This window comes from Plectropomus leopardus, chromosome 22 (genome assembly GCF_026936395.1).
Source record: "Plectropomus leopardus strain MGB_pleo_1.0 chromosome 22, ASM2693639v1, whole genome shotgun sequence".
Taxonomy (NCBI): Eukaryota; Metazoa; Chordata; class Actinopteri; order Perciformes; family Serranidae; genus Plectropomus; species Plectropomus leopardus.
The window spans coordinates 21,617,768-21,634,807 of record NC_142197.1 but is presented as its reverse complement, the minus strand read 5'-3'; the positions used below and the strand labels follow the sequence as shown (position 1 = coordinate 21,634,807).

Here is a 17,040-nt window from a genome sequence, read left to right as displayed (position 1 = left end):
GCTGTCTCACATGATCGCACAATTATTCATTGTTAACAGTTTGCCTATCATTAATGTTGTGTACTGCAAATTAAATGGATTTTATGAATAGGGCAAATTATCTTTGCTTTGTATATGTTGGATTAAAAACAAAACAACAACAAAAACAGTAAATTAAAACTATAATTATCAACCAGTAATTTGGGACTCCAGGACTCCTAGGGGCCACAGACTACCTGTTGCAGAACCATGTTAAAGAGAAATATTTTCATATGAAACCAACTATTGATTTGCTCCTATGTAGCAGAGTTTACTGTATTGATGATAGCTTAGATTTTTCTTCTTTTTTTTTTTTTGTTAGTTATCCATCCACTGTAATACTGTTTATGACTTAGTAAAGGGTGTAATCAGATAGATACTGTATATTATTTTATCCTAAATTTACTAGTGTATTTGTATTAATTGCAAACTTTAATATAAGTTATGCTTATTAAGCACTGACATATGAATACAGGGTAGAAGTAAGAATTATTATTATTATAATTCTTTCACCCATGGTGTAGCACTGATCACTTATTTCTTTATTATTTGTATTCTATTTATTTATTTAATGACTGCTTTTGTTGTTATCAAAGTGCTACTTAACTGCCTTTCTTGTTCTCCTATTGTTTATTGCTCCTTTAAGTGCACATGTATATGAACTACTGATTTTGCACTGCTGACAGGAAGTACTGAGCTGTCCCTTACATACTGTAAACATTTTCCAACACCCCACAACCAGCCAGTCAAAAAGACATGTAAACTCCACAGTTGAACTTCTGCATCTCGTGATGGAAAGACATTCCACCATATTCTATTTTGGTTTATCTGGTCACAAAAACAAGAACTTAACTGTAGTTGTGAGAGTGAAACTAATAATGCTGTACAATTAAGCTTCTTCTTTCAACTTCACATACTTTTACCTTACTATTACGCTTTTCACAAGCCTCCCCTACACCTGCCTACCACCCGCTTGCCAGGACTAGCCCAACTTGTTTCATCATGTATGACATACAAACAAATTCACCCGTATGGAGAGCTGATAAGAGGGGCAGGAACAAAGCATTTACTTTAAATCAGTGTTGCTTTGTCTGTGACGGTGCCTTCTCACAAGGCTTTTATGCTCAGCGAGTTCAGCAAGAAGGAGGAGTGCAAAGTGCATCAGATTAAAACTGAAACTATTGTTGCATTTGAACATTGCATCTGCCAGACGATGGACACAGAACAACAAGACCGGTTGATCGCATGACCAGCTTGAAAAACAGATATGGCTCCTGTCCCAGAGCTGCTCTTGGCCACTTTGGAGGAGCTGATTGATAAAGAGCTGAGGACTTTTCAGTGGTTCCTTTACAGTAAGGTTCTCGAAGGATTTCCTCATATTCCAAAGTCTCGGGTCGATGGGGTAGACAGGCCGGGCACCGTGGATCTTTTAGTGCAGACTTATGGCTACAATGCTGCTGTTACAGTCACGGTGGATATATTGATGAGAATGCAACTCAATCTGTGCGCTGAAACGCTGAGGAAGAAGTATGATGAAGGTAAAAGATAAAAAGTACAAAATGTGACTCTTTAGTTAGTTTTTAAGACAAAATAGCTTGGGCACATAACAGTGATCTCTTCTCTTTGTTTCCTTATCAGTTCCAAGCAATCAAGTTGGCAAAGGTAAGACAGAAACATGTCCACACACACACAATCATTTTACAGTTATTTTACAAACTTGTATATCCATGAACAGAGACAAGATGATGAATTTTGATTTATTCTTTGAACAGAAATTGACCACCGTGCAATCCAAGAAAAACTGAAATCCACCCTGAGGAAAAAGTATCAAAACATTTACGAAGGGAATGCAGATGAAGGAGACACCGTCTACCTAAACAAAATCTACACCGAGCTGCACATCACTGAAGGAGCCTGGGGAGGCTTCAGCGAGGAGCATGAGGTCAGACAGCAGAGGTCCAACCATGCGGCGACAGAAGAAACCACCATTAAAGCTAGCAACATTTTCAAACCTATGCCCAACCAAGAGAAGCAGATCAGAACTGTGCTTACCCAGGGTATACCCGGAGTGGGTAAAACTGTCTGCACACAGAAGTTTACTCTGAGCTGGGCAGATGGAGAGGAAAATCAAGATATCACCTTTCTCTTCCCTCTTCCTTTCCGTGAACTGAATCCCAACATCGGCGAGAAGGACTACAGTCTGATGCAGCTGCTCCATCAGTTCTTCCCTGAGATGAAACCCCTTGAAACACTGGGAACAGAATGCAAAGTCCTCTTCATTTTCGACGGCCTGGACGAAAGTCTCCTCCCTCTGAACTTCAAGCACAACAAGATCTTGAGAGATGAGACAGAGCTCGCCTCGTTAGATGTGCTGATCACCAACCTCATCACGGGTGATCTGCTCGGCAATGCTCTAATCTGGATCACATCCAGACCTGCGGCAGGTAGTCGGATCCCTCGTAAGCACATCCACCAGTGGACAGAGGTGAAGGGCTTCACTAATGAACAGAGAGAGGAATACTTTAAGAAGCGTCTGCGTGATGACAACCTCGCCACCAGGATCGTCAACCATGTGAAGTCATCAAGAAGCCTCAACATCATGTGTCAGATACCAGTTTTCTGCTGGATCACGGTCACTGTTATGAAGAAAATGTTGCGTGACAATGTGACGGGAGGCATGCCGAACACCTTGACCGAGATGTATGCATACCTCCTCCTCTGCCAGACAGATCGGATGATAGAGGGGCACTACCCGATGGGAAGCGCAGATGTAGTTTTAAAGCTAGCAGAGCTGGCGTTCCGTCAACTGGAGAAAGGCAAACTGATCTTCTACGAAGCTGACTTGAAAGAATGCGGCATGAATGTCAAAGATGCAACCATCTACTCAGGAGTTTGCACAGAAGTCTTTATGATGGAAGGCAGAAGGAGGAGAGAAGTTTTTAGCTTTGTACATTTAACCATCCAGGAGTTTCTGGCAGCTGTGTATGCCCATCACTCCTACACACAAAGAAAGGACAATGTTCTTCTTGGATACCTGAAAAGGATGTCTACAAAATGGCTCCCTAAGTCTATGTTCAGTTTTCATAAGACTGCCATCGAAAAAGCCTTGGAGCGTCCAGATGGCCACTGGGATCTCTTCCTTCGCTTTCTCCTGGGACTGTCACTGAAGCCGAACCAGGAGCTCCTGGGTAGAATATTGCCTATGGAAGCAGGAGGAGAGGAGGATGTGACGAGAACCATCCAGTTTATCAAGGAGAAGATCAAGGAGGAATCAGAGGCCAAGCTTAACCTCTTCCACTGCCTGAGTGAGCTCAAAGAAGAGTCTTTGGTGCAAGAGATCCAGAACTTTGTGAGTTCTGGGAGACTCGAAGCCAAAAAGCTGTCTCCGGTCCAGTGGTCAGCTCTCACTTTTGAGCTGATGACATCAGAAGCAACGGAGAAAGAGTTTGACTTGAAGAAGTACATAAGATCAGAAGAAGGGCTAGTGAAGCTGCTGACCGTCATTACTTCCTCCTCACGTGCTCTGTGAGTTTACCTACATGATAGTAGTGTTCCTAAGTAGCTCTGTAAGATGTAAGCAAGTTAAATGTCTGTGTTACACTGCAGCTGTTCTTGAGCCATGGCTTGAGCACTTTCTTGTCTCATAAAGAATGATAATGTGTTGTTAATTTTTTTTCTAGACTAAATCACTGCAACCTTACTGAGAACTGCTGTGAAGTTTTGGCCTCTGCACTAAGCTCGACCTCCTCTCACCTAAAAGAGCTGGACCTGAGTGACAACAATCTGAAGGATTCAGGACTGAAGCTTCTTTCTGTTGGATTAGGGAATCCACATTGTAAACTGAGGAGTTTAAGGTCGCTAACAATCAGCAGTCATACGCTTACACAATACAGCCCTGCACACAGCAGCAACTACTTCATGTGGTTGAATGACTTGTGGTTAATATTTACTGCTGTTTGCTGTAATAATTGCTGTTGAATGACATGCAATCCACTTTCTTTTTCTCAGTTCAGAATATTGAATGACCTTTGGATTTTCCATTTTATTAGATTACATAAATGTAATCTGGAAGGAGACTGCTGTGAGGTACTGGCTGTTGCTCTCAGCACAGAGTCTACCCAACTAAGTGAACTGGACCTGAGTGCTAATGACTTCCAGGGAGTGGGAGTTAAGGCTTTATGCATTGGAATGTGTAGCCACCACTGCAAACTGGAAACAGTGAGGTTAGATTTCCTTCTTGCTAACACATTTAAATCACTTATTTGGGCTTGAATTTAATCACAACTCTTCTGTTTTGGTGAATACCTTTTTTCGCAGGTTAAATAATTGCAAGCTGAAAGAGAATTGCTGTGCAGATTTGGCCACAGTTTTGAGTTCAGGCACATCACGCCTGAAAACTCTTGACCTCAGCAACAACCTGCTGAGAGATTCTGGTGCATATCTGTTGACTGTTGGACTGAGGAGTCCACATTGTAGACTGGAAACACTAAGGTCAGTCCAGTCCTCTTAAATGAGATCTCAATTGCATTTGTTCCAGCTACAATATTGTTATTGTTGCAATCTCATGCATTTTTTTAGTCATTTGACAAAGTATCAAAATTGATGCGGCCTCAATAGAGTGCCCCAGAGATGATGGTTTTCTGTAGGCTGAAGTTAGTATTGCCCTGGTTCCCTTGTCAAAAAGCCTAAGGGATTTTTCCATTAGATTTTGGATAAATGCAGAAAATAAGCTCTGTGGCGAACGTTTAAGAGACTTACACAATTTGTTCACATATGAAGACCATCTTTAGAATTTTTTAAACTTAATACAATCTCTAGATGTAGAAGGCTAGCGTGAGCAAATAAATGAACTACAATACAGTGCATCATTTAACGTCACCACCGCAACAGTTTTCCCCACTGATGTCTTTTAACATGAAATGACAATGTGTTTCTCATCACTATGTCTCATGTAGTGCTGTTCCATCATTAGATATTTTCTTCCTCCTCTCAGGCTCAGCTGGTGCGGCCTCACACAGAAATGCTGTGATCATGTTGGCTCTGCTCTCAGCTCTGATTTTGCATCCGTCAAAGAGCTGGACCTGAGTGGAAACAACCTGCAGGGTCCAGACATACAGAAGCTGTGTGCTGGACTGAGAAGTCACCATTGTAAACTGGAGACTTTAAGGTCAGCTCATGCACGTTCTGTGGACACAACAAACAGTACAGTGGCTTGTATTAATAATAAGTCAGTTCTACATGCAAAATTAAATGACTAAATTTGTTCTTAACAGGCCATACAATTTTCATTAAAATGATAAGTTTAGTTCAAACCCCACAAGGTTCAGATCATTTTAAACTTTGTTGAGTGCCACCTGTCAGAGTGGCACTCAAGAGTGTATTAAATTTGGAAAAAAATGTGAATGATTTTTATAATGTGTATTTAGTTGTTCAAAAGAGTTTGTTTAAGTCACTTTGCCTCTAAGCTAATGGTAGCTGTTAGCAGTAGCTTGCTAACTATGCTAATATTAGCCTTGATTTACCCTTTTTTATTCAACTTGAATGTCAAATGAAGCTAGAAGTTGTGTCTTCATCTGTAATTTCTGACATGCATATTTTGCATACTGCAATTCATTTTTTTTCTTGACCATCACATAGTTTTTGGATGCCAAAATTGTATCTATGAACCCTTTTTTTCTCACTGGCGCTCACTTACATAAAATTGGGTCTTTTTGGTTCTCTCTTGCAATTTGAATGGAAACTGTCAAATTGGTTCACATAAAGTGGATCATCTGGTGATCTATGTCTTGACTTGCTGGGAATAAGGGACCTTAACATTAGTTAAATCTAGAACTCAAGTCTGACTTGAGTCCAAGTCATGTAACTCGAATCCAAACCTCTGTCACCTTCTAATATATCAAATAACCCACTGGAACAAAAAAATATCCTCACCTGCAGGTTGAATGAGTGCAATCTTCAGGAATGTTGTGCTGGTTTGGCATCAGTCCTGAGCTCCGACACCTCGATCTTGAAGGAACTTGATCTGAGCGGGAACGACCTGCAGGACTCAGAGGTGAAGTTGCTCTCCACTGGATTGGCCAGTTCATACTGTAACATGGAGACGTTAAGGTGAGCTGGCCTTATATTCAAAGTGACAAGCAATTATTATGTTTGGGGAGGAAATTTCAATACCCTTTCTCCACACAGACTGTCGTTCTGCGGTGTCACAGAGAAAGGCTGCAGTGATTTGGCTTCAGCGCTGAGCTCCAACCCATCTCACCTGAGGCATCTGGACCTCAGCTACAACTACCTGCAGGACTCTGGAGTGAAGCTGATCTCCGTTCATTTGAATGACCCGCTCTGCAAACTGGAAAAATTCAGGTAAAACGTTTAATTCTGCCTAATAATTTTCTGTCTTTGGGGATCCCCAGTGGCTTATATATCTCCTGGCACCAGGTGTTCTCAAGTTTTAACAATAACTCTGCCCAAAAATGCCAAGAAAATATATTCAAGAAAATAGAGATAGTGAAAAACATCATCAGACCTCAAGCATTGTGAAAATGGGTATTTCTTAGATTAAGCAACATGTCTTGTGGTGTTAAGTTTCATTTAATGATTAAGTTCCCCTTATAGGGTTTTTATTGCCCCACAGTTATCTTGCAATGTTTATTTCAGAGCATAAGCACAAGGTGAACATGTGCTAAACTGTAGGGAACAGAAAGCACAACATATAAAGGACACCAGATGCAACATATCCAAACACTTTACAGCACATGCAAATGCATTTTTTATGTGTGTATGAAGTATTTAGGTAGAAAAGCCAGATTTAATTGATTAACAGAATCAGAAATACATTATTGATCCTCAGGAGGAAATTGTGGTTTGTTATAGTCACTCTGATGCCAAGAATAGAGAATTATAGCAAGTAGAAATAAGTACCAGCACAAAGAATAGAATAGAAGAATAAAAACATAGAATAGAAATACAGTAATAGTAGAACAATTAACACTGGTACGTAAATGGTTAAAGTAAATGTAAAGTTAATGTATGTATGTATAATGTGCTAAGTATGTTAATTGTGTAAAAATATAAAATTGAACCTAATGCTACAATACAATGTATAAAACTAGTATGCAAGTTAAAAATATTAATGTGTGTGATGCTACAACTTACAACAGATATGAATATACATAAATAAGAAAAGAAATATAAGCATACATACGATATATACTATATATATATTCCATGTGATTTAAATTGTTTTCAGTTTATATTTATTTATTATTATTTTATGTTTTCATTTACTTTTCAATCTATTTTTGTACTTATTTTTATTGTTTCTTTCATTATGATTTAAATACATATTACTGTGAATGTGTGTCTTATAAATGTTGGCTCCCCCTGCTGGGATGCACTGTAGGTGTTTTCATGTGCAGAATATAGTAATTGCTTTCTTTTTGTGTTATTATAAAATGCTACAGTCAGATTGGTGTCCTGATATTGACTATATTTAAATAACTGTACAGAGGATTGCTGTAGTTGAAATACTGCACCAAAAATTGGAGTTAAGACAGTGATACAAAGAATTATTAGACCTTAAAAACCTTATTGCACTTTTAAAGTATTATAAATTAATGGAAGAGAATTTTACTTGCAGATGTGTGAATTTTATTTAAAGTGCCAAATATAAAACCTCATAATGTGTTTACTAATATGCATACATGTATATCCTGTTTACAGCGTGGATCACAACGCAGAGTGCTACATGAAATCAACACTGAAAAACTGTAAGTGCTGAATTTTATATTTATATTATTTTGTTTACTTTTAATTTTACCAAACAACAGTTTGTTTATATTTATTGGAAGCTTTCAAACAAAAAAAACGTCTGTTTTAAAATGTGTCTATAAAAAGTGTCTTGAACTAACAAAGTAAAATTATTTATCAGAAAATGTTTTGTTTTACATAATTTCGAGTTAGGTTATGGTTTCAGTTATGTTTTTTTAGCCTCTGCACTTGTTTCTTTGGTTTGACATGTTGTCATTTGGCCGACAGATGGCAGAATACAGATATATTTACAGCTGGTTTGTTTGCTTCTTTCTCTCTAAAAGCCAGTGCATTCCCAAGTTTGTTTATTTTTTGACCGTCTTTCTTTCTTTCCTCCTTTCCTTCCTGCCATCTTTTTTTTTCAACCTCCCTCCTTTAAATCTTTTTGTCTTTTCCCTCTGTTCCTTTCCTGAAATTTTATATTTCCTCCATCCACTGGCCCTGTGTCTTTCTTTCTTCTTTTCCATCCTTCTTTCCTCATTTCCTCCCTCCCTCCTTTTCTCACCTGTCTGTCTTTATTTTCTTCTCCCTGGTCTCTGTCTCCTTCCTTCCATCTCTTCCTCTCCCTTTTTCTATCTTCCCTCCCTCCTTTTCCTTAACCTTTCTTCCTTCCCTTCTCACTGTCTCTTTCTATCCACCCTCCCTCCTTTCCTCTCCCGTCTCTCTGTATTTCCCCACTCCCTTCTCCCAGTGTCTTTCCTTCTTTCTTTCCATCCTTCTTTCTTCCTTTCCTCCGTCCCTTCTTTTCTTCCCTCTATTTCTTTGCCCCAGTCTCTGTCCACCTACTTCCATTCTTTCTTTCCTTCTTGCTCTTTTTTCTTTTTATCTCAACATGAGTAACTGAACCTTCAGTTATCCCCTGTCTCACACAATTTTCATAACAAAACTTATGGCGGTGCCATTAGAGTAGTAATCCAGCAATAGGCATATTGTTTTAAGACAATATTTTGCACTAGTTAAATATCTTTAAACATGACCACAGTCAGTTTTTTTCTGGTCAGGGTTGAAAGGCATGTGAAGCAACATTTTAAATATAGTGGGATACTCACTGTGGAACTTGGTCCTGAAATCTGGCCCCTTCAGCTTCCTTTAGTGCAGCAATATTTGCAGGCCAAAGTCTCCCAGTGGCCGAATTTTGCCCTGTGGCTGACTGATTCTCAGCCACAGGCTTCATGTTTGACACAAAAACAAAACATAGTCATCATTCACATCCAAAAACCATTTAAGGCAAGTGCAGACTAATAAAAGATAGCAATTAAACATGAGAAACGTTCCTCACAACGTCGCTCCCTGAAGAGAAACCTATTAGAACATCCATGAGTTACATTTGTAGCTGATGGTCTTCTTCAGACTTAGCTGTAGCTTATATTTAAAGACACCATCTTTAAAAGCACATGCCCCATCATGTGACTGTCATGTGACTAGAGCAGGCGTATTTAAAGATGGCATCGTTATACATACAGCTAAGAGACAGTTCATTATGTCTGAGAGGGGAGGGGTAGTTCAAACCGGGGAGACACTTCAGAGGAAATTTTTTAGTGATCTTGTTTGGATTTGGCTTAGGGAATGGACATTCAATTTTAAATTGTAGCATTTTGTATTTATTTTAAATACTCTCAGAACCCCAAATCCTGCAAGTGGATTTTTAAAGTCATGTGTTCTTTAAAAAATCTAAATCACACAGTTTATCACAGGCAGAAATTGTGAAATATGGTTATTTAGGCAAAAGAAAAAAAATGTTTGTAGCTAAAGGTCATAATATTAAACAAATCAAACAAATCATCAAAATGAAATCACACCGCAGCCTACCTCATTCTCTGATAAATAAAGTGCAGGCTCTAAATTTGAAAAAACGCTGGAAAATTGTGATTTAAAAAAAGCACTGAAATAGTCATATGTATGTTTTATACAGACGCCTGTATGCTGACGCTGGACACAAACACAGCGGCCAGGTCTCTCTTTCTGTACGACGGTGGAAAACAGGTGACGTGGGTCAGGGAGAGACAGCAGTACCCAGATCACCCCGAGAGGTTCGAGAGTGTCTCCCAGGTGCTGTGTCACCAAGCTCTCACCCAACGCCACTACTGGGAGGTGGAGTGGCGAGGACGCTGGGTGGACATCGCCGTGGCGCTGAAGGGGATCCGTCGAAGGGCGAGCACTCACCTCTGTGGGTTTGGTTACACAGACCAGTCCTGGAGTCTGTACTGCTCTGAGGATCACTACAGCGCTCAGCACGACCGCCATCCTGTGGAGATACCAGCACCTCCATCTGGATCCCACAGGGTCGGAGTGTATCTGGACTGTTCCGGTGGCACCTTGTCCTTCTACAGTGTCTCCTCTGGGACCCTCAGCCACCTTCACACGTTCTACAGCACTTTCACTGAGCCCCTCTACGCTGGGTTTGGGATGGAGGACAATGACTGCTCTGTGACTATTTGTACAATGGAGGGTTTGCAAAAACTCATTTCTCGGTCAGCTAGTGCAGAAAGATTTGAAGAATTTTGAGTGCAAGGTAATATGGGAATAATCTCAGTGTCAGTTTAGAGGTGCAGTATGTAGGATTTATTGCCATCTATTGGAGGGGTTGCAACTAAATGAATTTCCATCTGCTTTCTCCCTTTTCCAGCATGTAGAGAACCATTGGGTAACATTAAAACGCACAAGGCCCTCTACTGCCAGTTTTTAGTTTTAGTTTTCAACATACAAGTTTGACGCCAAAAGCCACCGTCCGTGTCCATCCAGAACGTGGCTGGATGCCGTTAGATGAGAATGTGCTTTAATAGAACTAGAGGGGTTATAATCAGTATTAGTCCATGCACTTCAGAAGAATGCTAATATTAACTGTAAAAAAGGAAACCAAGGTATAACAGTATGCAATTCCTTAACTTTACCTTAACCTTAACAGGGAGGTAAAGTGATAAATAACTGAATGAGAAATATTTGACCAGCTGGTGGCACTATATTAAATTTTAGGGGATCACAAAACTCAGTGAGATTCATCATCTGGGCACCATGAACACGAGTATCTGTACCTAATTACGTGATGAAGTATCTAACAGTTGTTGATGCAGTTCATGAAAACTCCCAGATGAGGAAATAGAGTCAACAAAGACAGCAGGATTCATCTTCTGGCAACCATGATTGCCAAAAAATGAACTGCGATTCAGGCAAAAAAAAAAAAAATCCAAAGTATTAGTAATTTTTTCAGGCTATGAATTTCAAAGACACGTTGTTTTTTATCTTGTACTGTCTTGCGATGTTCCGCACACATGACGAAACAGCAAGTTCCTGACAAACAGCTCTATTGCTTTAACAACACAGCAGGTATTTCTTGTTTGAGTCCACCTTGGAATGTTGTTTGCCCTGAGAGGTGCAGCCAGATGGGAAAAGTTAGCAAAACCAGCCTATAAACACCACTTGGCATATTTCTGCACAGCAGTGATAGGTGTGTGACATACTTCGCAGAAAAGAAAAGTTACTTCAGAGGAACAGGAGCAAGTTAGATGACTGGATCTGTTGTTCAGACTTTGCTCTTGCTCAGCCTGCACAACAGGAAATGACGCCATTTGTCATAAAAGTGAAGGAGGTGTGGTAGTTTAGTTGTTGGGAACAGTTGGCACTGTTGCGGAATTTGTGCTGGTATACGAGGTTCATCCAACACACACGTAAGTGTTAGACAGAATGATTATATCATATTATATATTATTGTTAATGGAAGTATTTTGTTGCTTATTATATGAGCATGAATGAAAGTCTGATTTTTCAAACTGCTGGTTTCATTCAACATTTATTTCATGTAAAACTTTCTGCTGAGTTTAATCCTTTGAAACCTGGAGCGACATCACTTTTATTGTGCTGCATTTAGATGCCTCTCACAATAATCTTAAAACATTTGAACCCCAAGCAAATTGGTTTGAATTATTTATAAACTTGAAATGAAATGTCCTGCAAATTGTAAATAATTGGTAATTGGTAAATAATTGAAAATAATCTTTTTAAAAAAGGGAGATAATCCTTAGATTATCAAATAACAAGGAAAAAATGTCAAGAAAATATTAGTATAATTATACATTTAAACTTGGGTTATAGAAGTACATATATATTTAATATAAATATTTAGATTTTTTTTGTTTTAGCACCATTTTTAAGGTAATTTCCCTTTGTTTTTGTGTTTTTCCTTGGGTGGGGGGTTAGGTCATTTTCTTGTAACCAATTTCTTGAATATATATTTATTGAGGCTAACATGTAACTTTTAAACCCTGAAATCAGGTCAAAATGAAGAATCTGGTTGGCTTTTGTGTGCTCATTTCAGCATTTCTTTTGAGCTGCACAGTACAGGCTAAGGTAAGAAAAACTACTGAAATTCTCCACCTCTCCCCAACAAATTCCTCCTCTATTCTCTTATACGTTTAAGACAATATCCTTCTCTTAAGCTCCGGCTTTAATGTCTTCATTTTTATGTCTTCCTTTTTAAACTTACCTTTCAAGTCTAACCTTTAAAACCTTGTTTCTTTGTCATAGAAACACCACAAAACAACTCCTCTCTCCTCTCAAGGTATTGTAAATATTTTTACTGCTTACCAGGGGTGTAAATCACTGGTTTCATCACCATACCATAGTATATCCATACTTTGGAAAACGATACGATTTTGATTTGATCCGATTTACTAGCCTGTGTTCGATATGCGCAGATATTATCTGCTCAGTTTACACAGTCGATTACAGGAGAAGCTGCCACCCATTTCTTTGCTTTTGGCCAAAAATAAAAATACAAACAACATATACATAATTGGAAATAATTAAAACTAAATTATTCTGTTTGAAAACACTTTCTCTTTTTCCTTAAAGTTCGGGGCTGTCTGACTTGAAGACAGACTTCTCCCAACATCCTCAAAATGTGGATTAACAACAAGATCTTTTCACGAAAGTATAAAACTCAATAATAACTGTTAAGGATCATAGACAAAACAACTGTTTTTCTAGGTCACATTTCCTCCACAAACACAACATTCTAGCATTATTAGCATAAGCCTTTGGCATTTTACATTACAGAAATTAGCTTAGCAGCCAGTGATCTTTTCCTCTACTCATAACTTAACCAGCTTACTATTATTTATGCTTTGTCCTTCTCGCTGCTGGTTTAAGGCCCTGCATCTCCTGACAGAACAGATGATTTTCAGTCTACATTTTCCATACAAAGTTTCAAAGTTTGAACGGGTTCTATGGGACGTTCATTGTGATAGTGGCATCCATGTCATATAGCCTGGTAAACAAGCCAATAGCCAAATACCCAAATGCTCAACAACATTTTTGACCAAAACTAGATAGGCCATCAAAAAATGTCCGACTTGCTGAGAGCTGTAAATTTATCACTTCTCCTCCTTACAGTGCAGTCTCTCTTACTCTCTGTACCACTGCCTGTGTGTCTGCAGCTGCAAAGAGTAGTGAAAGTCAAGAGCACTCAGTTAGCAGCAAAATCTGGGGACCAAAATATCCCTAGAAGTGCACTGCACAGAAAAAAAAAACGATGGTTTGCCTCGAAACAATCTCAATCGATTGAAGGTGTCCGACTGATGATTCGAGCCTATGACTTTAAAGGGGCTGCTACCACTGAATTTTTTAAATTAAAATCAACTTCTCAGATTTTAGTGTGTTAATATTTCATGTACAATAATGTGCAAAGGCACCAAATGTTGGTCATCATCCTCTTGTTTCTCTTTCATGCTAACCTCAGGAACAGACTGCACACAGATAAAGGCTCTCTCACCACAAGCAACCAGTGGGGTTTATGTAATCAAGCCTCACAATGTCAAGGCCCCGTTTAAGGTATGATAAAAGACTGAATCTGATATGTCATGTCCAGTGTATGTATTTACTGTTCACAGCGCCCTACCCCCTTAGTTACTGTTGCTACACCTGTCTATACAACTGAAACTTGAAATGTAGAAAGCTTTTCCAAAGCTCTTATTGTGTGAAAGGTCAAGCAGCTTCTTTTCTTAACATATAATATTTACTGGACTACCTCAGGTGTACTGTGAGATGAGGTCCGATGGAGGCTGGACTGTGTTTCAGAGGCGCAGTGGAGGAGAGGTTTCCTTCAATCGGAAATGGGCAGCATATAAAAAGGGTTTCGGAAACCTGACATGTAAGTTAAGAATTCAAAACTGGTTGTGTTTGTTTTATGAGTGAGGCTTCATCTAACTGAGGAGAAGTGTGTCATCACAGAGGAAAATGTTTGCTGCTCACAGCAGGCCAGGTGATGGTACTGGCAGCAAAACAGGTTATCAGAGGGCAGGTAAGTGTGGCAGTTGTGGTGAAATGGAAAACCAGGCAGAATAATGAATGAAAACTGGACTCATGATGCATAGTGGATTAGGGAGTAAATTAATTAAATAAAGAGATTACATTCCATGTTTTTTGCATGCAGGTTTTTGTTATGTCTTTATGTCTTCTATGTCTTCGTGTGAAGTACTTGGTGCGTGTATTTTTTTTTGTCCAAAGTTAGCCACTTTGGGCAGCATTTCTTGTATGAAAAGCGCTATACAAAAAAGTGTTTTATTATTATTATTATTATCAGATATTCCCAATTAGCTAGTTCAGGGTAATTCTAAGTACTATATTGTTTCTTAAAGGCCGTCTCACTTTTCAACCAAGACACTTCTTCAGTTCTAAGCTTAGTCTGTTTTAGAACTTTTTGCAAATTGGACTGTGGCACTATCCCGTTGTGTAAACTTCAGAAATTACAATCTTGTAGCTGTCCCTGAGTTCTTGCCTGAATTACCTGCAGGCGACCTAAAACTCAGGTAATGGCAATGACAACCCAAAGCAAAGACTATCAGAAAAACGTATATCCTTTCCCTGTGCTGATTCCCTCAGATGACCACTGGCTTGGTCTGAGGAAAGTTTTCTCTCTGACCGAGAAAAAGAACAAGACGTGGACCTTGAGGGTGGACCTGTGGGACCACGAAACTGACACCGCTCACGCCGAGTACACACACTTCAGACTGGGCAGTGCAAAACAAGCTTTCAAACTGCATGTTGGGAAATACAGTGGAACTGCAGGTACTAATGCCGCTTTAGCTGACCACATCTAACATATTAAAAAAAAAAAACGAAATATCTCAATTACTATATTAGTTAAATAAAAAATAGACATTTTCAAATGCAATCTCAATTATCAAATAAATCTATGGGTCAAACTGAAAAACAAATATGCACATATTTATTTCTGTATTCATTCATTTAATTTTTTTCCAATCTCTTTACATTTATTTCTGATTTTAGTAATGTGTCAATTTTTTTTTCTCCCTATGTAACATGTAAGGGGCATTAAGACACCGGGGTGTTAATAAAGAGGCCACAACAGTTAGTGTGGGTTATGCCATAAGTGACCATTATTCAACAATTTACCAAAACTCTTAAACATAAGAATGAAAGGTTGTTTGGAAAGCCAATCACCTGCTGCAAAAATAAGATTTATCAACCAAAACACTCTTCAAATAAAAGACCACATTAAGAAAAATGTGCCAGCACACACAATCTCACCGTTTACAGTGACGTCCCAGCATCCAGCCCACACTGGTGACTAGCCGCATCACTAGAGACACAAGGAGACAGAAAGTTAAAGTATAAACTATACTAAATCAACCCTATGCTCTTCAGTAAAAACATCACAATACAATTTAGCTTGATGTAAGGTGACATTACTACTTCGACAAATTCTAAATTCCCTTCATACATCTGTTCAAGCTGTCAGTCACAATTTTTCAACTCTTTTCTTCCAACATCATTAAAATACAGATACCTTAAGGTGCTTACACCCCTACAATACCTTGACAATTACCAAATACCCAAAGGTTGGACATACCAGAGCCACAGGGAGTCTAAAACAGTCACAGCCACATAGAGAGAGCACACTAAGGACCTTGTCTGATGAGAGTGAAGCCAACATCCTCACCTGCCGCTCATCATCCAATCAGCCAGTCAGGTGAAGTCAGTTTCCTGGCTTCACCCGATTGGCATCTCCCTCTGCATGGTCCTAGGGCCTTCGCTACACCTAATTATTATTATTTTTTAAAATTTCTTTATTTCTCTAAGTAAATGTTAATGATGAGGACATGTCTTTGTGTGTCAATCAACATGAGAGTTCACAGATCGATTGTACTTGTCTTACACCCCACTACGAGTCATTGCACAGCCTTCCATGTCATATATGGAAAGCACATATTATTTATTCATTTTTCTATTTATGTATAAATTAATTAATAATTACTATTACTAATAATTTCTTTCTTCTTCATTAAAAGCATCCTATGAATGCTGAAATTAATTTTTTCCATCTTTGCCCAAAGGTAATGCCATCCATGACCAGAATGGCTACGGCTTCAGCACCATCAACCGCGACAATGACGGCTGCTCCCCTTGCATCTTTGGAGACATCGCTGTAATGGAATGTGCCGAATCAGACGGTGGGGGTTGGTGGTACAGCCGCTGCGGCTCTGCCAGCCTGAATGGCGACTGGCATCCTGCTGGTGACCATATAGGCTGGGCGTCAGGCCTCCACTGGAAAACCTGGAAAACTCACGCACCTTACTCCCTGAATGCCACCAGAATGATGATCAAATCTGCATGAGAGGAACCAACAGACATTAACTCCATACTGGCTTTTCTTGTAGCATAATGAGAGTGGTTTTACATTTTAGCACATAATCCAAAAGGACTTTTTTTAATGGGCAAATCAGTTTTGTTTTTATTTTTTAGATACGGGTAGTACAGTTTATTTTGCACTTTCAGGGGTTGATTATTCTATTTACTTTTCTAATTTAATTATGTCAGCACCTCAGAAAATGTAGTTGAGAAGAAGACTTGGTTATCATTAAACTATGCATTTTCAAAACTTTTACTTTACTTTGTTATTTTTGGTGCATTCCTTCAAATTTTGCTGAGTATTTCGATTGATTTAATGAATGAAAGTCCACATATAGAGGACAGTTTGTAAAGGCCAAGTGCATTTAATTGATTTTAAAAATACTATGTAGGTACATATTCAATAAATAGTTTTGTTTGAAACCCTTATTTAGACAAGTGTTCTTTATTCACACCACACACTATGTGATTAACAACAAGTACAATGAGTTGATATCTATCATATATATACATATACATACATATACATACATATATATATATATATATATATACATAAATTATTAAATA

At 38.8% G+C, this 17,040-nt stretch overlaps 2 protein-coding genes and 1 long non-coding RNA gene across 3 annotated transcripts; 2 read left to right on the top strand and 1 right to left on the bottom strand.

Moving 5' to 3' along the window:
• Positions 1-17: 17 nt before the first annotated feature.
• Positions 18-11,591, top strand: LOC121961188 (NACHT, LRR and PYD domains-containing protein 3-like). The gene is made up of 11 exons (XM_042511074.2): positions 18-1,556; positions 1,657-1,680; positions 1,791-3,543; positions 3,699-3,872; positions 4,068-4,241; positions 4,336-4,509; positions 5,012-5,185; positions 5,956-6,126; positions 6,205-6,378; positions 7,738-7,784; positions 9,737-11,591. Exons 1-11 carry the CDS (start codon positions 1,286-1,288, stop codon positions 10,327-10,329), a joined length of 3,729 nt encoding a protein of 1,242 aa, XP_042367008.2. The 5' UTR covers positions 18-1,285; the 3' UTR covers positions 10,330-11,591.
• On the bottom strand, positions 4,781-9,209 carry LOC148185914 (uncharacterized). Its single transcript, XR_015775588.1, has 4 exons — positions 8,874-9,209; positions 6,190-6,364; positions 5,950-6,105; positions 4,781-5,202 (listed from the first exon to the last, which is right to left on the bottom strand). It is a non-coding gene; the product is annotated as an uncharacterized LOC148185914 (long non-coding RNA).
• LOC121961190 (angiopoietin-4-like) lies at positions 10,352-16,899 on the top strand. The gene is made up of 7 exons (XM_042511077.2): positions 10,352-11,489; positions 12,094-12,168; positions 12,346-12,379; positions 13,559-13,650; positions 13,852-13,969; positions 14,701-14,886; positions 16,176-16,899. Exons 2-7 carry the CDS (start codon positions 12,100-12,102, stop codon positions 16,454-16,456), a joined length of 780 nt encoding a protein of 259 aa, XP_042367011.1. The 5' UTR covers positions 10,352-11,489; positions 12,094-12,099; the 3' UTR covers positions 16,457-16,899.
• The last annotated feature ends 141 nt before the right edge of the window (positions 16,900-17,040 follow it).

Excerpts from the sequence above, each read along its gene's own strand:
- LOC121961188 (XM_042511074.2), top strand. The coding sequence starts at position 1,286 with ATGGCTCCTGTCCCAGAGCTGCTCTTGGCCACTTTGGAGGAGCTGATT. Across the intron at positions 1,557-1,656 it reads GAGGAAGAAGTATGATGAAG|TTCCAAGCAATCAAGTTGGC; the intron begins GTAAAAGATAAA and ends TTTCCTTATCAG. Across the intron at positions 4,510-5,011 it reads TGTAGACTGGAAACACTAAG|GCTCAGCTGGTGCGGCCTCA; the intron begins GTCAGTCCAGTC and ends TCCTCCTCTCAG.
- LOC121961190 (XM_042511077.2), top strand. The coding sequence starts at position 12,100 with ATGAAGAATCTGGTTGGCTTTTGTGTGCTCATTTCAGCATTTCTTTTG. Across the intron at positions 12,169-12,345 it reads GCTGCACAGTACAGGCTAAG|AAACACCACAAAACAACTCC; the intron begins GTAAGAAAAACT and ends TCTTTGTCATAG. Across the intron at positions 13,970-14,700 it reads GGGTTTCGGAAACCTGACAT|ATGACCACTGGCTTGGTCTG; the intron begins GTAAGTTAAGAA and ends TGATTCCCTCAG.